Source organism: Crinia signifera, chromosome 2 (genome assembly GCF_055691185.1).
Source record: "Crinia signifera chromosome 2, ASM5569118v1, whole genome shotgun sequence".
NCBI classification, from domain to species: domain Eukaryota; kingdom Metazoa; phylum Chordata; class Amphibia; order Anura; family Myobatrachidae; genus Crinia; species Crinia signifera.
Genome location: NC_139218.1, coordinates 71,000,538 through 71,024,594, shown reverse-complemented (window position 1 = coordinate 71,024,594; position 24,057 = coordinate 71,000,538). Strand labels below are relative to the sequence as shown.

The window sequence follows — 24,057 nt, the reverse complement described above, 5'->3', positions numbered from 1 at the left end:
AGATTCAATTCCAATGCGCACTCCCGTGTAGTGTAAATCGAATAGAAAAATAATCTTAGCAGCCAAGATTATATAGTGGAAATCTAATAGTAGATAGTGCAAATCTGATGTGTTCACTGCAGCATTCGATTCAATGGGCCTTATTCTGATTGACTCACAAGGCTGCGAAATTCGCAGCCTTGCAAGTCCATCAGAGGCTGCCCTCCGCCTGCAGTGCCAGCTGCCCCCCCTCGCACGCCGTGCCCCCCCCCCCCCCCGCATGGCAGGGAGAAATCATTCAATGGTCCCGACCATCGAATGATTTCTTCCGTGCACGCAGTTCATACACACCTATATAGTCCATATGCAAGGACAGGGTGGGCAGCTGACATCCGTGATGTCAGCTGCCCACCCCCCGTATGTCAGTCACGGCCACATTAGCCTGGGAACACCCAGTGTTCCCATATGCTAATGGGGCTGCCCAGCGCCCCCGCCCTTCTCCGTCCCACATCGGTGTGTAGGGTGCGTGCACCCGGCTTACCAAAAGTTCACCCTGTGTCTGGACATGCGCAGAAACGCGCCTGCGCAGACACTAAACATCGGTCCTCCGTGCGAGCGCACGGAGGACCGAATGAATCAAAATAAGGCACAATGCCTGAAGCCAGTGTTGATTTAATAGCAATCGAATGCACATCGAATGAAAAATAGAATGGAAAATAGCGAAAATCGAAAAGGAGTAGAAAAACTACAAAGCAGGTCTAATAGTCCATATCTAATAGACATTGAATCAAAAATGGAATGAAATGGTGTGTAACTGAATTAGGCCCAGTATCATGGACACAATTGTATGTTTATGCACGTGTGGTTACTTGTGATATGTATTGTGGTTTGCTAATGTGGCTGTAAGATGGCTGCATATCTCACATATCACAGGCCAATGTGCATTTACCAACATAGCCAATATAATTGGGCATTGGGCTTGATTAAAGGACCATACATATTTTTCCATAGGCCAGATAGCCAATGTTAGCTGCAATATCGCAGTGTGCAATCTGGACGTGATTTCAACAGTGATCAGGGTAAAGCAGGTGGAAATATTTGTCAAATTTGGTCACAAAATGGTGAAATTGGATTGGGACAGTCTTTCTGAAGTCAGACGGAACAACCAGACCACATGTCGTCAAGTGATTGATATGGTGACCTCACACATTCCACAGGTGGTTGTGTTCATCCAAAATGATTTTCTAGCATAAATTACACCAATCAATCTGGGGAAATAGAATATGTTCTACTTTCTTCCATCCTCGCTGATGGATGGAAGAAAAACACCCATTTTTATTTCCCTATGACACAATAGAGTTTAGTCACTGCTGTTCAACTACTCCTCTGTCCTCTGCTCTATTCAAACACCAGAAAGTGGTTTATACAACTTGACTTAGGGGTTTATTCTAGTTCATTCTTTCTGACAAAATCCTTCTTAGATGGACAAAACCATGTGCACTGCAGGGGGGCAGATGTAACATGTGCAGAGAGAATTAGATTTGGGTGAGTTATTTTGTTTCTGTGCAGGGAAAATACTGACTGCATGATTTTACACTGCAATATAGATCTCACTTTGAAGAAAAACCCCACCCAAATCTAATTCTCTGCACAAGTTACATCTGCCCCACCCGCAGTGCACATGGTTTTGTCCATCTAAGAAGGATTTTGTCAGAAAGAATGAACTAGAATAACCCCCTTAGTGATTAAGCATTTGTGCATTTCTTGAGGTAAATTTACTAAAGTTTGAGTTTTTAGATGTTGAGCCTATATCATGCAATTAGATTCTAGCTATTATGCTCTAGAAGGTGCTAGACAAATGATAAGTAGGACACAATGCTTTAGGATTCCATATTGCACTTACCTTCTATACCCTGGTTACTGTAGAATTCCTTATACGAAGCTATGAAAATAAGAGGGATAATGAGTTCAGTAAAAGGTACATTCTAGCTGACTCCACTCTCTGTGCCTGTAGAGCTGGGTTTAGTGAATAACGGGTCACCAATGGGTCAGACTATTAAAACAACTTAATTTTATTGCTTACGGGACCTCGATCTGGTTTACCATCTATTGCGATATCCTGTTAGAACCGATGCTGTTTCAATAATGGTCATTATTGTAGTATCCAATTAGCATCAATTACTGATGACCGAAAATGGACGTGTTATCAGGTGGAAAAAAAGGTATCAGGAATAAGTCCCCGATCACCTGTGTTATTGTGGGTCCAGGCGGGTGCTCATCAGGGATTATGCTTTGTGTATGCAAAGCATAATACCCAATAACAGCAGGAATTGGGGAAAATGACATTGACATTGGGCTAATAGGATGCTACTCAGGGCTCCGTGTGCTGTAGAAACGTGATAGGAGCAAGTGTCAACAAAAGACAAGCACATGGTATTACATATTCAGTACACCTTCTATATATCAACTAGATCTCACAGTGCATTGATCATGTAAAAAAGCTCTTAATTATGTATACAGTAGACAAACATCAGTGTATTTTTCTAATTAATACTCTTAATTATGTATACAAAACCATAGAATTTGACGGCAGATAAGAATCATTTGGCCCATCTAGGCTTCTCATTTTTTTGACCATATTGTTACCTCAAACCCTATTTGATCCTTATTTTTTGTAAGGATAGCCTCATGTCTATCACATGCATGTTTACTTTAAATTGCTCTACTCTACTACCTCTGATGGGCGGCATTTCCACTTGTCCACTACCCTTTCTGTGAAGTAATTTTCCTCAGATTTCCCCTGATCCTACCTCCCTCGAGTGTCAGTGCATGTCCTTGTTCTAATACTTCTCCTTATTTGAAGATTGTTTTTTGGCATTAAATTGTATTGCCATGCTCTTGACCATTCCGCTAGACTACCTAGAAGTACAGATCCTTGGGGTACTCCCCTGGTAACATTTCCTTCCTAAAATCTAAAATCTTTTTATGGGATAAGTAGGTCTATGTCTTTATTCTGAACCATACTGCTTGATGATTACTGGATCCCAGGTTTTCACCCACTTTTACGTCAGGTATTCAGTCTCCGTTTTTAAGTATTAGGTCTAATATTGCGTCTTTGTGAGTGGGCTCCCTCATAAATTGCTGGAGGAATGCTTCATGTAATGAATTTGAAATATTCCTTCTTCTAGTTGAACTAGTAACATACAACTCCAAGTTTACATCAGGAAGATTAAAGTCTCCCATGATTATTACCTCTCCTTTTAATGCGATTTTGGTGATGTCCTGCAATAGTTTCTTGTCCAGTTCCTCTACCTGACATGGTGGTCTGTAGATCACCCCAATATGAAGAAACACCTTGTCATTGCTACCCATTCTCCAATTATTCACATTCGGTGTTCACTAAATAAAGTATATTCCAGTCTAGTCATGATTTTCATTGTACTTTGTAATAGCCACAATATCTAGATCATCCCTTGCCATTATTGCAATTAGTTATTTGATGTTATTTCCTATAGAGTAGATATACGGTCCACATCAAAACAGAAATCTTAGATTTTAGTGTTTCAAAGACACTGACAGAAACACATTACTTCTGGTCAACATCCATCTTCACTTAAACGAGGTCTCCCCTTTTCACAGGTTCTAAAGGTGGCCAGAATAACCAGGGATGTAACTGACCCAGCATCTTAGTTAGACCAAATTATTTTGAAATTCAGAGAAAGGAGGTTATAAGCACAAGGATCTGGAAATTAGTAAACAGAAAGTTATAGCGAAGAGTTGGGTGTATATTTTGAATCCTAAAACATCCAATAACAAGGTTTTCACATGGACTCAGGGCCGCCGACAGGGGGGTTCTGGGGGTACTTGAGTCTTGGGCCCCTCCACTCTTATAGAGGGTAGGGCCTGGACAACTCTATCCCCAGCACTCCCGTCCCTTTTCTTGCCTTCTATACTGCTGCACCGCTGAGCCGCGGCCGGCCGCACCCATGCCCCCCCCCCGCCCATTCATCCGCCGCGTCCAGCGGTTATTATTTATGCAGGCTCAGAATTAGCATGCCCAGCTCCGAGTTAATTGCAGCTGCGGCAGTCGCACACCTGCAGGAACAAGCCAGGACACACAGGAAGCAGCATGGAGAGAGAGGAGCTGCTGCCAGTGTGTGAGTCAGGCAGCACAGTACAGCCCAGCCGCCCCGGCCCGCCCTTATGAGTGACTGACTGCTGATTGAAAAGGTACTAAAACGTTAAATCACTCTTACTATACGTGTGGGGGGGGGTCTGCATTTATGGGGGAAATTTACTAAAGGAAATTTGTAAAAAATAGGTGTATTTGTATCCAGAAATACACTTATTTTTGACATTTACTATCCCGAAAATACGGCAATTCGTAGTCGAATTGATGTGCTATCAATACGAATACGAATTGCCGTATTTTAGGGATAGTAAATGGCAAAAATAAGTGTATTTCTGGATACAAATACACCTATTTTTTACAAATTTCCTTTAGTAAATGTCCCCCTATATGTCTACCAATGTTTATATATTTATACACCCACTGCCCACCAATATATATATTTATTTTTATATATCCACTGCCAGTGCCCATCAATGTATATATTTTTATATGCCCACTGCCCACCAATGTATATATTTTTATATGCCCACTAATGTTTTTATTTTGATATGCCCACTGCCCACCAATATTTATATATTTATATGCCCACTGCTACCAATGTATATTTAAACACCACTGCCCACCAATGTTTATTAATAATAGGTAGCAACGTATAGATTACTGGCACAGGCCAGCAATGTATATGTTACCGCCTATTATTAATAAACATTGGTGGGCAGTTGTGTTTAACCCCTTCCTGACAGAGCTAGTTTTTGCGTTCCTGACAGAGCCATTTTTTTCAAATCTGACATGTCTCACTTAAGTGGGGATAACTTTTTTTTGCTTTTACTTATCCCAGTGATTTTGAGACTGTTTTTTCGTGACACATTGTACTTCAAATTAGTGGTAAATTTGGGTCGATACAGTCTGTGTTTTTTTGTGAAAAATACCAAAATGTCGTGAAAAAATGGAAAATTTAGCGATTTGCAAAATGTTAAATTTTCTGCTTGTGAGACAAATAATCTTACCACTCAAAATAGTTAATAACTAACATAGACCATATGTCTACTTTATATTTCCATCATTATTTCAACTTCCTTTTAATTTTTTTGGACACTAGGAGGCTTACAATATGAATAGCAAATTCTCAAATTTTCAAGAAAATTTCAAACACTGATTTTTTTAGGGACCAGTTCAGTTCTGATGTGACTTTGAGGGACTTGTATGTGAGACACCCCCATAAATGATGCCATTTCAAAAACTGCACCCCTCACAGTATTCAAAACAGCATTTTGGAAGTTTGTTAACCCTTTAGGTGTTTCACAGGAATTAAAACAAAGTGTAGGTGAAATTTCAAAATTTCATTTTTTTTGCAGATTTGCAATTTTAATACATTTTTCTAAGGAACACAGTACATTTTACTAGAGAAATGTGACTAAAAATTGATTCCCCCAATTCTTTTGTTTTCATAAATATCCTATATGTGGCCCTAGTGTGCACGTTGACCAAACCACAGGCTTCATAATAGAAGGAGCAACTACTTGATTTTGGAGCCTCCTTTTTATGAGATTATTTTTTAGGCACCATGTAGGTTTCTAGGCACCATAAGATGCTAAAATTTAGGAACCCCCCCACAAGTGACCCCATTTTGCAAACTACACCCCTCAGGGAATTCATCTAGGGGTATAGTGTACATTTCAAACCCCCAGGGGTTTCACCAATTGTGGTCCAACTGGGCAGTGAAAATGAAAAATTAAATTTTTTACACAAAAATGCAGTTCTGGCTCAAAATTTTTCATTTTCACAAGGAATGAAGGAGACAAAGCCCCCCAAAATCTGTGCCCCAATTTCTACCGAGTACGGCAATGCCTCACATGTGACCAAAAAATACCAGTTGGGTGCATGGCAGGACTCAGAAGGGAAGGAGTGATTTTTGGATTTTGCAGCTCAGATTCTGGTGGAATTTTGGTGGGTGCTATGTCGCATTAGCAAGACCCCCCAAGCACCAATACAGTGGAACCCCCCCACAAGTGACCCCATTTTGCAAACTACACCCCTCAGGGAATTCATCTAGGGGTATAGTGTACATTTTAAACCCCCAGGGGTTTCACCAATTTTGATACAAGTGGGCAGTGAAAATGAAAAATTACATTTTTTTACACAAAAATGCAGTTCTGGCTCAAAATTTTTCATTTTCAGAAGGTATGAAGGAGAAAAAGCACCCCAAAATCTGTGCCCCAATTTCTCCCGAGTACGGCAATGCCTCACATGTGACCAAAAAGTACCAGTTGGGTGCATGGCAGGACTCAGAAGGGAAGGAGTGATTTTTGGATTTTGCAGCACAGATTTTGGTGGAATGAATGGTGGGTGCTATGTTGCACCAATACAGTGGAACCCCCCACAAGTCACCCCATTTTGCAAACTACACCCCTCAGGGAATTCATCTAGGGGTATAGTGTACATTTCAAACCCCCAGGGGTTTCACCAATTTTGATACAAGTGGGCAGTGAACATGAAAAATTGCATTTTTTTACACAAAAATGCAGTTCTGGCTCAATATTTTTCATTTTCACAAGGAATGAAGGAGAAAAAGCACCCCAAAATCTGTGCCCCAATTTCTCCCGAGTACGGCAATGCCTCACATGTGACCAAAAAATACCAGTTGGGTGCATGGCAGGACTCAGAAGGGAAGGAGTGATTTTTGGATTTTGCAGCTCAGATTCTGGTGGAATTTTGGTGGGTGCTATGTCGCATTAGCAAGACCCCCCAAGCACCAATACAGTGGAACCCCCCCACAAGTGACCCCATTTTGCAAACTACACCCCTCAGGGAATTCATCTAGGGGTATAGTGTACATTTCAAACCCCCAGGGGTTTCACCAATTTTGATACAAGTGGGCAGTGAACATGAAAAATTACATTTTTTTACACAAAAATGCAGTTCTGGCTCAATATTTTTCATTTTCACAAGGAATGAAGGAGAAAAAGCACCCCAAAATCTGTGCCCCAATTTCTCCCGAGTACGGCAATGCCTCACATGTGACCAAAAAATACCAGTTGGGTGCATGGCAGGACTCAGAAGGGAAGGAGTGATTTTTGGATTTTGCAGCACAGATTTTGGTGGAATGAATGGTGGGTGCTATGTTGCACCAATACAGTGGAACCCCCCCACAAGTCACCCCATTTTGCAAAGTACACCCCTCAGGGAATTCATCTAGGGGTATAGTGTACATTTCAAACCCCCAGGGGTTTCACCAATTTTGATACAAGTGGGCAGTGAACATGAAAAATTACATTTTTTTACACAAAAATGCAGTTCTGGCTCAAAATTTTTCATTTTCACAAGGAATGAAGGAGAAAAAGCACCCCAAAATCTGTGCCCCAATTTCTCCCGAGTACGGCAATGCCTCACATGTGACCAAAAAATACCAGTTGGGTGCATGGCAGGACTCAGAAGGGAAGGAGTGATTTTTGGATTTTACAGCTCAGATTCTGGTGGAATTTTGGTGGGTGCTATGTCGCATTAGCAAGACCCCCCAAGCACCAAGACAGTGGAACCCCCCCACAAGTGACCCCATTTTGCAAACTACACCCCTCAGGGAATTCATCTAGGGGTATAGTGTACATTTCAAACCCCCAGGGGTTTCACCAATTTTGATACAAGTGGGCAGTGAACATGAAAAATTACATTTTTTTACACAAAAATGCAGTTCTGGCTCAAAATTTTTCATTTTCACAAGGAATGAAGGAGAAAAAGCACCCCAAAATCTGTGCCCCAATTTCTCCCGAGTACGGCAATGCCTCACATGTGACCAAAAAATACCAGTTGGGTGCATGGCAGGACTCAGAAGGGAAGGAGTGATTTTTGGATTTTACAGCTCAGATTCTGGTGGAATTTTGGTGGGTGCTATGTCGCATTAGCAAGACCCCCCAAGCACCAAGACAGTGGAACCCCCCCACAAGTGACCCCATTTTGCAAACTACACCCCTCAGGGAATTCATCTAGGGGTATAGTGTACATTTCAAACCCCCAGGGGTTTCACCAATTTTGATACAAGTGGGCAGTGAACATGAAAAATTAAATTTTTTTACACAAAAATGCAGTTCTGGCTCAAAATTTTTCATTTTCAGAAGGTATGAAGGAGAAAAAGCACCCCAAAATCTGTGCCCCAATTTCTCCCGAGTACGGCAATGCCTCACATGTGACCAAAAATTACCAGTTGGGTGCATGGCAGGACTCAGAAGGGAAGGAGTGATTTTTGGATTTTGCAGCACAGATTTTGGTGGAATGAATGGTGGGTGCTATGTTACACCAATACAGTGGAACCCCCCCACAAGTCACCCCATTTTGCAAAGTACACCCCTCAGGGAATTCATCTAGGGGTATAGTGTACATTTCAAACCCCCAGGGGTTTCACCAATTTTGATACAAGTGGGCAGTGAAAATGAAAAATTACATTTTTTTACACAAAAATGCAGTTCTGGCTCAAAATTTTTCATTTTCAGAAGGTATGAAGGAGACAAAGCACCCCAAAATCTGTGCCCCAATTTCTCCCGAGTACGGCAATGCCTCATGTGTGACCAAAAAGTGGCAGGACTCAGAAGGGAAGGAGTGATATTTGGATTTTGCAGCACAAATTCTGGTGGAATGATGGTGGGTGCTATGTCGCATTAGCAAGACCCCCAAAGCACCAATACAGTGGAACCCCCCCACAAGTGACCCCATTTTGCAAACTACACCCCTCAGGGAATTCATCTAGGGGTATAGTGTACATTTCAAACCCCCAGGGGTTTCACCAATTTTGATACAAGTGGGCAGTGAACATGAAAAATTACATTTTTTTCCACTAAAATGCAGTTCTGGCTCAAAATTTTTAATTTTCACAAGGTATGAAGGAGACAAAGCACCACAAAATATGTGCCCCAATTTCTCCCAAGTACGGCAATGCCTCACATGTGACCAAAAAGTACCAGTTGGGTGCATGGCAGGACTCAGAAGGGAAGGAGTGCTTTTTGGATTTTGCAGCACAGATTTTGGTGGAATGAATGGTGGGTGCTATGTTGCACCAATACAGTGGAACCCCCCCACAAGTCACCCCATTTTGCAAAGTACACCCCTCAGTGAATTCATCTAGGGGTATAGTGTACATTTCAAACCCCCAGGGGTTTCACCAATTTTGATACAAGTGGGCAGTGAACATGAAAAATTACATTTTTTTACACAAAAATGCAGTTCTGGCTCAAAATTTTTCATTTTCACAAGGAATGAAGGAGAAAAAGCACCCCAAAATCTGTGCCCCAATTTCTCCCAAGTACGGCAATGCCTCACATGTGACCAAAAAATACCAGTTGGGTGCATGGCAGGACTCAGAAGGGAAGGAGTGATTTTTGGATTTTGCGGCTCAGATTCTGGTGGAATGAATGGTGGGTGCTATGTGGCATTAGCAAGACCCCCGAAGCACGGTGAAATTATGAACCTAATATTCCATAGATGTGTGGTATATTTTAAAACACTCCTTTATACATAGGCCGGGTTTGTCGGGGTAAGTGTCACACTGGAAAATAGTTTGCTTTCTTATTCCCTTTTTATAGCAAACTTTGCACCTTTTTTGTGTCCTGCCCTTTTTTCCAGTGGAGGGGATTTCATCAGGAAAATGCTGCCCTGGTACAATACGGGGACCAGTACTAGAAGTACTGGGGCCCTCTGCCTGCTGGTTCCCAAATATTAGGCCCTTTATGACTTCCTCTTGAAAGTGCATAAATGTCCCCCTCTGGCCGGTAGAACGGAATAGCACGTAAGCGTTATACAGTGCCATCTGGATGATATACACGGCCACCTTCTTGTACCAGATTTTTGTTTTCCGCAGGGCACTGTACGGCTTCAGTACCTGATCTGAAAGATCCACTCCGCCCATGTACCTATTGTAATCCAGGATACAATTAGGTTTGGAGGTGTGGGTACTGGTACCTCGTACAGGGATGGAGGTGGTACTGTCTCCGTGAATTGTTGTCAGTATAAGGACATCCCTCTTGTCCTTATATTTGACCAACAACATATTTTCGTTGCATATTCCCCTGCTTTCACCCCTTCTCATTACTTGGGCAATGTGCGTTTTTGGGAGACCTCTTTGGTTCTTGCGCACAGTACCGCAAGCTGCTGTACCTCTTGAACCAAGGGCCTTAAACAGGGGGATGCTGGTGTAAAAGTTATCCACATAGAGGTGATAACCTTTATCCAGGAAGGGGTGCACTAAATCCCAGACAATTTTCCCACTAACACCTACGAGGGAGGGGGGGCATTCTGGCGGTTCAATTCTTGAATCCTTCCCTTCATAAACCCTAAACCTGTGGGTGTACCCTGAGGTGCTTTCACACAGTTTATACATTTTTATGCCATACCTTGCCCTCTTACTGGGAAGGTACTGGCGGAATTTAACCCTTCCTTTAAAATGTATAAGGGACTCGTCGATACAAATAAATTTTTCAGGGATGTACACCTCTTCAAATTTGGCACTGAAATGATCAATGACCGGCCTGACTTTGAATAGCCGGTCAAAGGTGGGATCATCTCTGGGTGGGCACTGTGCATTATCGGTGTAATGTATAAATTTAAGAATTGTCTCAAATCGAGTCCGGGTCATGGCCATACGGTAAAATGGAGTACTGTACAGAACATCTGTACTCCAATATTGCCTAATTTCTGGCTTTTTTACTATGCCCATATGAAACACCAGACCCCAAAACGTCATCATCTCTACTGCATCTACAGGGGTCCACCTAGCAAATGATGACGTGGGGTTTTGAGCAATAAACTGCTGGGCATATAAATTAGTTTGGTCCACCATTAAATTTATAAAATCATCAGAGAAAAATAATTTGAAAAAGTCAATTTCTCTGAGACCTGTGGAATCAAATTGGATTCCTGGCATGGCCAAAAACTCAGGAACCTGGGGCTCAAAATTGTCTGGTGGTGGGGTCCATACGAGATCAATTATTGGGGGGGGGGTCTCAGCTGCTCTACGGGGGCGTCTTTGAGGGGGTCCCTCATCACCAGAGGAGGAAGAGGAGCTTAAGGCAAATCCTTCAAATTCCCCGCTTGCATCACTGGCTGTGTCAGAGTCAGAAGCAAGCATGGCATATGCCTCCTCCACTGAATACATTCTCCTGGATGACTGGGAGGACATTTGGGAGGACATTTGGGAGGACATTTGGGATGCCATTTTTATTTTTGTGTTACTGGTAGTGAAATGTTTCAACACGTGTATAGTGTAGGGGGGGGTACAAACTTTATTTCAATCCGGGGGGTATGTAGTGTGTAGTGTGTATGTAGTGCAGAAAAAAAAAAAAAATACTTTATACCAATAAAAAAAAAAAAAATGAAGGGGTTAAAAATAAAAAATTTAAGGGGTTAAAAAAAAAAAAAAAAGGTCCTGCGCCAAAAATTGAGCACAGATGTTGGTCAGTAACGTCTGTCACTGAACAGCGCTCAAAGGCAACAGGAATTTGATCAAAAAAAAAAAAAATAGATCAACCCTGTGCCGAAAAAGATGATCAGTGATGTACGTCACTGATCAGCGCACAGCGGCCACAGGACACCCACAAAATCACAGTGTGTGTAAAAAAAAAATTAAAAAAAGACCCCACAGCACACACACAAAAAAAAAGGTGATCAGTGATGCGACACTGATTACCAGTGAGGTGCAGCAGGTGCACAACCTTTGGTGCAACTGACAGGTATATATTAAAAAAAAAAAACCTCTGTACCCCCAAAAAAGTTGCTGATCACCTCAGATATAGTGATCAGCACAAAAGGCGGGGGCAGCAGACACAAAATTTAGCACTCTCTATCACTCTCTGTCACTATCTCTCTCTATCTCTCTATCTCTCACTATCTATCACTCTATGACACTGCAGCAGCAGCACTGACAGGTATATCTATATATAAAAAAAAACCTGCGCCCCCAAAAAGTTGCTGATCAGTTAATTTATACTGATCAGCACAAAAGGAGGGGGCAGCAGTCAGTTATATAAAAAATATATAGCACAATCTGTCACTATCTCTCTCTGGCCCTTATTCTGGTTGGTGCGGTCAGAGCCGCACACGGGGCTCCGACCGCACAAACCAAGGGCCGCCCACCAGACGGATCGCCACGGCCGTCCGTACACGGACGGCTGGCGATCCGCATTAAAATGGTGGAGGCTACGCCTCCACCATGGTGGGAGCTGCCCCCTGCATTCGATGGTCGTCGACCATCGAAGGCAGGCCCGCACGCCGCGGCAGCTCCCGCAAGCTAAGACCACACGGACAATCGTCCGTGTGGTAGCTTGTATGGGGGCTGAAAGCTGACATCCGGCGACGTCAGCTTTCCGCCCCCATGTCATGGTAATGAGGGCGTCATGCCCTCATTACCATGCATACGCCCCGCGTTTGCATGGGAACGCCCATGAAACGCGGGGAGTACACATAGGGAAATGAGGGCATGAAGCCTCTCACGCCCCTATACGCCCCCTTTGCGGCGGACGAAATACGTCTGCGGCGAAGGGGGCTGCACATGCGCAGATTGACCTCTGCGCATGTGCAGAGTCCAAACATCGGCGGTACGGCCGCACGCGGGCCGTACCGACCGAATCAGAATAAGGGCCTCTATCTCTCTCTCTCTATCTCTCTCTATCTCTCTATAACTATCACACTGCAGCAGCACAAAATATAGCACTCTGTCACTAGGCCTCTCTATCTATCTCTCTCTCTCTATCTCTCTCTCTCTATCTATAACTATATCACACTGCAGCAGCACAAAATATAGCACTCTCTGACACTATCTCTCTCTCTATCTCTCTCTATCTCTCTCTATCTCTCTCTATCTCTCTCTATCTCTCTATCTCTCTCTATCTCTCTCTATCTCTCTCTATCTCTCTATCTATCTCTCTATCTAGCTATTACACTGCAGCAGCACAATTTCACAGCACAGGAAGGCACAAGTAGCAACAGGATCCAGGAAGCAGTGATGAAGCAGCGATCAGGTAAGTATGGAGCAAGGTTCTGGTCAGTATGGCGGCAGGGGGGTACGGTGACCGCACTGCACGCTATTCCAGACCGGAATGGCGTCTGCAGTGCAGTCACCGTTAGTTTAAATCCCCCTCCTTGGCTGTGATTGGTCCGTCGGTCCGACGGACCAATCACGGCCTTTGGGGGCGGGCGGGGTGAGGTGGGGTGACACCAGTGTCACCCTTACACCCCGCGGTGATTGGTGCTGTACTTTACAGCACCAATCACCTCTGATCCCGTGTCACCGGCGAACGTTATTCGCCGGTGACACAGGAAAACGCTGTGAATGGCTGTTCACACTGAACAGCCAATCACAGCGATCGCCGACGGGGGGGCGGCATCGCAGCCCCCCCTGGGCATGCACGGACATGTCTGCTGTCAGGGACAGCAGACATGTTGAAACTGTCACCGCGTCTATAGACGCGGTGACAGTTTAAATCCATGACGTACATTTACGCCATGTGTCGGGAAGTGCTTCCCGACCATGACGTAAATGTACGTCAAATGTCGGGAAGGGGTTAAATAAATATACATTGGTGGCAGTGCATATAAATATATAAATGTTGGTGGGCAGTGGGCATATAAAATATATACATTGCTGGGTAGTGGGCATATAAAAATATATACCCATATATACTCGAGTATAAGCCTACTTTTTCAGAACAATTTTTATGCTGAAGAAGCCCCCCTCGGCTTATACTCGAGTGAGGGTCCCACTTGAGTCAATAAGTTTTCCCAGTTTTTTGTTGTAAAATTAGGTGCCTCGGCTTATATTCGGGCCAATTTATACTCGAGTATATACGGTACATTGCTGGGCAGTGGGCATAGAAAAATATATACATTGATGGGCATATAAAAATATATACATTGGTGGGCAGTGGGCATATAAAAATATATATATATATTGCTGGGCAGTGGGCATATAAAATATATATATATTGGTGGGCAGCAATGTATATATTGTGGGCAGTCTGTGTGTCACATTCGTGCAGTGGCATTGGCTACTCACTGTATAGTGTGTTGATGTTAACTTTGGCACTGCTTCCTGTGGGTGGGCGGGTTGGCATATGCTGCTGCTGTTCTCCTGCTCCAGGCAGTGTGACAGAGCGGAGCAGGGGGAGGGAGCATGGAGGGAGTAGGAGGTCAACCTGGCTGTCTCTTCTTTCTGTGCAGTGTGCACAGTGTCGACGGGGCGGTCACCTGGCTGAAAGTGTGTCATCTCTCAGCCCGGCAGCGCCGTGCGTACGCACACAGCGATAATGGCTGAGAAACTGATCGGTAAAGCCAGCCGACGTGGGACCTCGTTAGTGATGATGAGGGAGCACGCATCATCACTAATCTGCCATCGGCTGGCCCATACACATTAGCCAATTTTCAGCTGAAAATCGTTCAAAACCGCCAAAATGAGCGATTTTTAGCTGAAAATCGCCTATTGTGTATGGACCTTTAGGACAAGTCGGCCTAATGTATGGGGGCCTTTAGCGGTGGCAGGATGGCTGTTCAGCATTGGCAGCATAAAGGAACAGCGGCAACACAACGGGCATCGTTAAAGGCAATTGTTAAAGGCAGTCGTTTAAGGCAATTTTAACAATGGGGGGGGGGGGGGCTTCCTATTTTGTCAGTCCTGGGCCCCACAATTTCTGATTGCAGCCCTGCATGGACTATGAATTACAAATCATGGAGCACAGTGATTTCAAAAGCAAGTAGAGCATTATGGCCTATCATTTGGATTTAAAAAAGATTTACCATCCCTTCACAAACCTCTATAAGCGAGGGCGGAACCTGAGGGACATTTTGGTCCATTTGGATATAACAGATTATAGTTTGAAAAACATTGCTTCTAAGAAGCCAGGGTGTCACCACTGACTGCCCTGCGTCACATGCGGATGTCTACTTACCGGTCAATGCTTTCATCATCTGCACTCTGACAAATGCTACAATATCACATTTGCGCTTTGTTATATACATCATTATCTGCCCATGTGGTTTATAAGATGTGGGCATGACATCAGACTCTTTACGAAAGGATGGCACTTTATCACTATGCCATTAAATCTAAAGCAGCACTTGATGGGAAACCCATCGACCTGAACCTCACCACGGGGGTGACAGACTCTCAGCATTAATTAAACGCAAAGTAATAGCGAAATACACTTATGTTTTTCTATTGTATACATAATTAATAGCATTTTGGCGAATGAAGTACTATTGTTGGGTGGGTATGTTGCGAATGCACTGTGAAATCTATTTGATATATAGAAGGTGTACTGAATATGTGATACCACACACTTGTCTTTTGTTGACACTACTATTAGCACCCAGGATCACATTGCAATATGTGATTATACCGGGCCAATGGTATTACTGTGGACCCGCAGAAACAAGGACTCCACCCCTTATGCTGTGGCCATCTCCAGCAAAGAGTCCTGGGGTAACCCTCCGGACCTACATCCATGATGGGTAGCCCATAGGTTACAATGGGCCACTGCTATCTTCAATATCTGTGGGGCCAATCTCTGGAATGCTCTGCATTCTGGAATTTGGTCAATCTGGTAGCATTGCATCCTCCGTAGAAACCTATGGTATCTGAGGCTGCTGACAGGAATAGAAAAGATATATCTGAATTCTGGAACTGTGATACATTTAGGGATACGTAATATTTGCAGTTATCCCTTAAAATTGGGTTTGCTTTAGGATTAAGTCATAATATACAATGATAAATTGTCCCCCATGGGCTGAGATACTTATGTGGAAGTCTAGGTACACACACGCCATTTTGTGATAGTATGGCCGCCATTTTGGTTCGCAGAGTTGCGCAAATAAAGTTTCCATACCCGAGTATGTGTGACAATGTGGACCAGAAGAGTAGACATACTATCACACATAAATTCATAATAACACACTTACACGAAATGAAATATAGTTAAAAGGTTTAGAACGCCACACATAGCTTAGTTAGCCCTGCACACACCTGTCTGTATCGTGTTTAGTACCGTTCCGTTCAGCTCATTATGCGAAGTATTCCGGTCATTGCGAATATTTCGCAATGTACACTGCCCGATAGTTATGGACATAATCCATATCTCAGAGACAGTTTCTGTTGAAAGTAGTTAACAAAGGAAACTAGATAAAACCGGTTCTTATCCTTGCTGACGCCGAAACCACCAAACAAAAGACTCTTAAAGTTCACTCCCCTGCACCTGGTCAGACCAGGTACAGCGTCTAACCTCCAATCACAGTGGACCGGACATATGATCTCTGACCAATGAGAATGGCCTTTGACCTCCCCTTTCTGACCCTATAAGATAGGCGACCCGGAGCAGGCTCGGTCACTTCGGCACATCTACCTTCCCTTGACCTTCCTACCGGACTATAGTTCATTCCTGAACGATAGTGAGCTCTGACCGGACTGTGCTTCGCATACTTGATGACCACGGGTAACGGTTGCATTTCACTGTATTTATTCTTAAAGTATTGTTGGCTGGTTGTGTCTTGTATCTGTATTCTTTCCCCTTAGCAGAGTCTGTTTAGTATTCATTGTTAGTATATTGTATTACTTGTTATACTTGTTTATTCTTATTTCTGTAACCCCCTTTTGTCCATTAGGGACTTAAATACAACCTTTTTACGGAGTTCTAATCTCCTTATTTCCATTCAGTGGTCGTGTCTGTTTATTCGCATAATAGCGATAAGGTATATTACGGACACTGTCCTTTAAGGTATATTCGCAGAATAGAGACAAAGTACTGCGAAAGGATCTCGTATTAAGGTATTGTTTCTTGGTGCAAAATACTAAGTAAAAGGTACGCTACGCTGCGCTACGTTTTGTTCGCACGTAGTTAGGCATAAAGGGTAAGCAGGTTACGGACACATTACGTAACCTGCGCTTTTCACTCATTGTCTCTCTGGTCATAATCAAATCGCCATTAACAATTGGGGTGCTCGCCCGGCCGTTTTACATTCCAGAACTCTCAGTATCAGGCGTGCGACCCGACCTATACCAGCAAAAGGGTGGAAGTATTATCCATTGCTGGATAGGCCAGGTCCGCGGCGGTGCGGGGTTTGGGAAGTGCTAGCGTTGAACCCGGAGCACAATAAGTGAAAGCCACGTGTTTTAAAGCATATATTAAGTGTTTAGTAAACTGTACTTCTGCCTGCCACAAGTAGTTTAACGGGGTATAGTGTCTTGAGTTGCTTGTTCATTACAGTATATGTACCACGTGCGATAAGGTTCGCACACGTGGAATCTGTGTTTATTATAGTACATAGAGGATCCCCTCTGTGCAAAACTATAATTGTTTATTGTTAGTTACCGCAAAAACAGGGACTCCGCCACGTGGCGACAAGTCCTGGGCCTTTTGCAGTAACGTAAAGCGTCTATTGTGTATTACGCAAGGTGCGCGCGCACGTGCCCACATCGGGAAAGTTTCGCATCTTTGTACGTGGTTTACGGATTAAGTACGGGATTTATTTCGCATCTTGATACGTAACTCTCGGACAGAGTTAAGGGATTTATTCCACATTTAGGCGCAATTACTGCGTATAGCGAAACCCGAGCGCAACCTTGCAAATACACTATAGAACACGTGGGTGGCCGATTCATCGGCGGCCTGTGAACAACGCACGTACACACGTGGCTGTTCATTGGTACTGCACACGCAGCACACATAGGAACTAAAAGGTGAACAGTGTTAAACCACTAACTTTATTTAAACAAGTATAGTAATATACTGCGAATAAGGCGGTGATTAATAAAAGAAAAAAAAAAAAAAGTTTTTTTCTTTTTGTTCATTTTTTCATAAGCAAGCAACTCAAGCATTATTTTAATAGATTCCTATAGTTTATTATAAGGGATTTATACCTGCATAAGAATCTAGTGAAAAGCTACCGGCCTGGGAAAATTTTCTGTACAGAAATATTTCAAAAATAAGCATAAGACCGAGGTGTAACTAGCGCCCAGTGTGAAAAATAACTGAGGCGGACGGGTGTGGGACGGACACGACCCAAGCGCAGTGTAGTCCAGTGTAGGACAGGTCCAGTTAGGACAGGGTGTACGTGCCGACGTACACATAGGAACTGCCCCTTCAGTGGAATTAATTCCGCTAGGAGGGTACAAGAAGATACATCGGAACGCACTTGTTTCCGATTAGCTACTTTAGAAATCCAATTTTTGGGGGTATAGGAAAACAAGTTTGTTATACCCTGGAAAAATTGTGCCGCACCAAGCAAGTTGGCTAGAAGTTCGCTGCTAGTTGAAAGACTTGGTGATTGAGTATCGTACCTCGTATCCTTCGCACCTGCTTGACTGTGGGATGTTCTAGGAAGCTGTAGAAGTGAGTGTTTGGGGAGCTCTCAGATAAGTAATAACCCACCGATATCTATTAAGCTGTGAACGTTTATTCCTGTAACTATGGGTAATAACGGGTCACGCTGTGATAACGTGCAAGATAGGGAGGAAGCAAGCCGGCCAAAAGGATCGGCTGCTTTTATTATGTGCAGGAAGCACGGTGAACTCGCAGTTGTTTATCAAAATAAATGGAGAAAAATGACACAAGGCAGCAAGTTAGAATTTCCCAGTGTTGGTAGCTTCGATCCAGAAATCTTATCGGCAGTAAAAGATGAAATATGCCTACTCTCCAGTCGTAAGGAGAGAGTGAAGCATATAAATATTCTTAAATTGTGGCAGAAGGAAGGACAGGAACAATGGGGAACCAGAAGTCTGGCAATACCTGATGCAATCAGCCACAATAAAAATGCAAATGCAACCGCTGCCACAATAGAATCAGCTCCCCCACCCCCATATGTGCCGAAGGGGTTAATGACTTATAAGAAAGACATAAGTAAGAACGTATCAGTTGCTAACTTGTACCCTGTTTTATCCCCTTATAAGGAAACCCGAGAGGAGAACGAGCAGCTGTTGGCATTGGCCGTCTCCCATGCAATTAACATGATTGAGGGAAAAGCTCAACCCGCTGTTGAGGCCCCAGCACAGGAGGAGGAGACGGCTGATGCCAACAGCGTAGTATTGGACTCAGGTAAGGATGCACTACACAGCACAGACACAGACGACTCCCAAGCAGGTCCCAGTAATGCAGATGTGGTACAAACATACCCTGTACGCACACTGGAGGTTCCCTATGGTAAGGCAGACAGAGAGGGTGTGATACCTACCAGAAAGATGACCATGCTAAACCCGTGGACACGGTTAGAGCTGCGGTCCATCATTACAGATTTCCCTGATCCTAGGAAAGATCTGGCAATATGCCGGAAATTTGTAAGGGATCTAGGAAACTCTGATGAGCCCACCAACAAGGATTGGAGAATCATGTTGAGGGCCTGTCTCCCCACTCACATTGACATCCCGAAATTCATTCAGGATAGTGGATTGAAAGTGGACAAGGACATAAATGATGAGATCAACCAGGAGAATATACGCCTGATTAACTTACAATTGGGAGTATATTTTCCTGCGGCAGTAGAATATAGCAAGATTTTCACCATCAAACAAAAGGATGGCGAAACTGCTGCTGATTATTTTACAAAGGCCTTACTGGAGGTATCGAAATACACCGGTGTCTCCGAGCCTAAGGACGACCCCCACCTGAGGGAGATGATTGTCTCTGTGCTGGTGGAAGGGCTTAGGGAAAACCTGAAAGCCAGAGTCCAAACTTCTTTCCCAAATTGGCATGGAATGACAGTGGATGCCCTACGGGAATCTGCTGTGGACCACGACCGCAACATTAAGAAACACAGGGAACTGCAAACTGACAAACTGATGATGGTTAGCATCCAAGCCCTTACTAATGCCCCAAACAAAGCTGCATACCAACGAAACACCAGGGACACAGGTAGAAAACCAATTATCTGTTACAACTGCAATACAGAAGGTCACTATGCAGCTCGTTGTAGGTTAGGAAACCACAGGAGTTATCAGACACATAAGCGCGAATGGGAATCTCACAAAGGTGAGACACGGAGATACCCAGCCCCTAGACAATGGGAGGAGACAGACAGGTCACGCAACATGCCTCCTCCCCATCTGATGGCTGACACTGTGCTAAGGGCAACCCAGGTCAGACCATAGGAAACAGGTCATACCTGTATCCTACAGCCAGTTAGACTAACACAACACCTTGGAGAGGAACCTCAGGTGAAGGTTGATATAGCTGGAGTAAGGCAAACCTTTTTGGTTGATACAGGGGCGGCCAGATCTGTTCTCAACACTCCTCTTCACTTGGGTTTCACTAACCAATCAGTAGCAGCAATTGGGGTAACAGGAAAAATACAACATTACCCACTGACGAAACCAGCGGAGGTTACAATTGGGCCTTTGCATACCAAACATTCTTTCCTGTTGGCTGCAGCGGCCCCGACTAACCTCCTGGGTAGAGATTTACTATGCAAAATGGGATGTGTCATCTATTGCACCCCCGATGGGGTATTTTTGGACACTCCTAGAAATCTTACACAAGAAGTGCAAGATATGCTGGATAGTCCTCAGAGGCTAATGTTGTGTTCCACTGTTGTAGAATCAAATCCATCTAGGGTAGCTGAAATTACAGCACAAATACCGAGTTCCCTTTGGACTAAAGATGGACAGGATGCTGGGCTGATGGCAAATGTAGCTCCAGTAGAAATCCGCTTAAAAGAAGGCAGGATAGCCCCAAAAATACCGCAATACCCTTTAAAACCTGAAGTTGAGCTAGGAATATTTCCAGTGATCCAACGGTTGCTCCAACAGGAAATCCTAGTTAGAACTTCCAGCACGGCCAATAGTCCCATCTTTCCTGTGAAAAAGAGCTGGGGGAGGGGCTACAGACTAGTGCAGGATTTAAGAGGGGTAAACAAGGTAGTTGAAAGCCAATTCCCCGTAGTGCCAAACCCAGCTGTCATCCTAATGCAAATCCCACCTCACTGTACTCATTTCACAGTCATTGATTTGTGTTCAGCATTCTTCTCCGTCCCTTTGCATCCTGACAGCCAGTATCTGTTCGCCTTTACTTACAGAGGAGTACAGTATACCTGGACACGACTCCCCCAGGGGTTCATAGACAGCCCCAGCATCTTCTCCCAGGCCTTGCATGATTGTTTGCAATCCTTTCAACCCATGAGCGGTTCGATACTGATACAATATGTCGACGACTTATTGTTGTGTTCTGAGTCACTGGAGTCATCAGTGGATGACACTAGACAACTACTGATGCATCTCTCAGAAACAGGACATAAAGTATCAAAGGATAAGCTGCAATTATGCCAGGCCAGGGTTAAGTATCTGGGCCACTGCCTTACCCAAGGGCTGAGACACCTCACCGACGACAGAATCCAAGCGATTCAGAACATGGTACTGCCACAAACCCAACATCAGATCCGTACGTTCTTAGGCATGTGTGGATACTGTCGCAATTGGATCCCAGGATTCTCTATTCTGGCATTACCACTGCAAGAGATGGTTTCCTCAACCAAGCCTGATCGGGTCTCTCATACTGAGGAATCTGAACTGGCTTTCGAGGAACTAAAGGTGAGCCTAACCAAGGCCCCAGCACTGGGAATGCCAGATTATGGGAAACCCTTTGAACTGTACGGAACTGAATCAGGTGGGTGTGCGGCAGGAGTGCTTGTACAAAAACATGGTGATGCCAACCGACCAATAGCTTACTACAGTGGCCAGCTGGACACAGTAGCACGCTCACTCCCAACTTGCTTACGAAGTGTAGCTGCAATAGCACAACTAGTAAGTAAAAGTGAGGACGTAGTGTTGGGACACGATTTAACTGGTTATGCTCCCCATGCTGTCTCTGCCCTCCTAAATTCTGCCCAAACACGTCATGTGTCCTCAGCACGGTTCACTAAGTGGGAACTGGCGCTGATGGCCCCAGTAAATATTACCATCAAAAGATGCAACACACTAAACCCAGCCACATTCCTTCCTCATGTGCCCTCCAAGGCACAAAGGGTGGAGGGTGATGGGAATGTTGCTGAATATGGTAAAGCAGAGTTTAGTGAGAGTGAGGACAAACATAATTGCATGACCTACCTGAATCAGACCTTCACAGCACGTCCTGACATAAGCGACAGCCCATTAAGTGAGGTAGACATAACCTTATTCACAGATGGTAGCTGTCATAGACAGACGGAGACGGGAGAGCTGTGCACAGGCTACGCGGTAGTAGATGGAGAAGGTATTGTGGAAGCTGAACCCTTAGGACCACCTCACTCAGCGCAAGTAGCGGAACTGGTGGCACTGACCAGAGCATGTGAACTGGCCAAAGGGAAATCAGTTAACATATATACCGACTCCAGATATGCTTTCGGAGTAGTCCATGATTTTGGAGCCCTATGGCGCCTCCGAAATTTCATGACGGCGGCTGGCACACCAGTGGCGCATGCGACGTACATTAGGAGACTTCTGGGAGCTATCCAGCTTCCAGACAGAGTGGCTGTTATCAAGTGCAAAGCTCACACATCAGAGAAAGACCCGGTGTCACTTGGTAACAGCCGCGCTGATGAGGCAGCGAAAAGGGCCGCATGCCCTGTAAATATTTTCACCCATCCCACCAACCTTTGTACACTGAACATGGTATCCACATCCAAACTGATAGACATGCAGAATTTGTGTTCCCCACAGGAAAGAGCAGTATGGAAGTCGAAGGGATGTGGCCAAGAGTCCACCGGACTTTGGAGAGATGGACAGGGGAAACCAGTGGCCCCCAGAGCATACCTTCCTAGTCTAGCCGAGGCGGCCCATGGGCTGACACATCTTGGGAAGGAAGGTATGTGCAAGCTGGTAAAGGCCTACTGGTTTGCACCAGGGTTCGCTTCTCAAGCAGGTAGAGTAGCAATGTCATGCCTCACCTGTTTGAGGAAGAACGTTGGAAAAGCCATCCCAACAGAGCCATCCCACATCCCTCCTACAGAAGGCCCTTTCCAGGTAATACAAATCGACTTCATACAGTTACCACCCTGTAGAAATTTGAAATATGTATTGGTTTGTGTTGACATGTTTTCCAGCTGGGTGGAGGCTTTCCCCGCTGCCTCCAACACTGCTACCTTTACAGCAAAGAAAATATGTCAGGAGTTTGTCTGTAGATATGGTATCCCAAAGGTCATTGAGAGTGACAGAGGCACTCATTTCACAGGAGAGGTCTTCCAAATCATGTGTAAACTCCTGGGGATTAATAGTAAACTTCATACTCCATATCGTCCCCAGGCGAGCGCCAAAGTTGAGAGAATGAATGGTACTATTAAGAACAAATTGGGTAAAGTTATGGCTGAAACAGGGTTGTTATGGCCAGAGGCACTGCCTATTGTGTTGTATAGCATTAGGACCACTCCCAGGACTCCGCTCAACTTGTCCCCCTTCGAGATATTGTTTGGTCGGCAGCCACACATCATGATAGACCCACAGGATGATCTAAAATGTAATAATGAGCTAACTGTACAGTATATCCTAAAGCTAAACAAACAGCTAAGGGAGCAACAAAAGCAGCTGAATTTACTGAACCCTGATATGCCTACCGAGAATTGTCATAATCTTAAACCAGGAGACTTTGTTATGATCCGAAATTTCTTACGCTCAGGTTGTTTGATAGACCGTTGGGAAGGACCGTACCAAGTTTTGTTGACCAGCACTACATCGATTAAAGTCGCAGAGAGAGAGACTTGGATACATTCGTCCCACTGCAAGAAAGCCAGTAACCCAGAATCCCAGTGTGCAGAGAGCGAGAGAGAAGAAGTGTCGCTAGAAGCATTGTTTCGGGAACACTGAGAAGCAGCCAAGGTCGAGCAACCTGAGCGAACAAAGGTCTAAGAGCAGAGCAAAATAAAAGTCCCCTGGTAGAGATGATGGAAGGACTCCAAGCAAAAGGTTCACAGTTATGCATATATGTCTTTGTTTTCTTTCTGTGTTCTTCTCTTCATCCTAA

The 24,057-nt window shown here is 44.3% G+C and overlaps 1 protein-coding gene across 1 annotated transcript in view; it reads right to left on the bottom strand.

Annotated features, from left to right (window-relative positions):
- SEZ6 (seizure related 6 homolog) overlaps positions 1 to 24,057 on the bottom strand; it is a 519,872-nt gene that overhangs the window by 6,292 nt on the left and 489,523 nt on the right. The window contains exon 14 of the mRNA XM_083172348.1: positions 1,883 to 1,921. Within this exon, the coding sequence (XP_083028474.1) occupies positions 1,883 to 1,921 (39 nt within the window). The remainder of the gene's footprint in view (positions 1 to 1,882; positions 1,922 to 24,057) is intronic.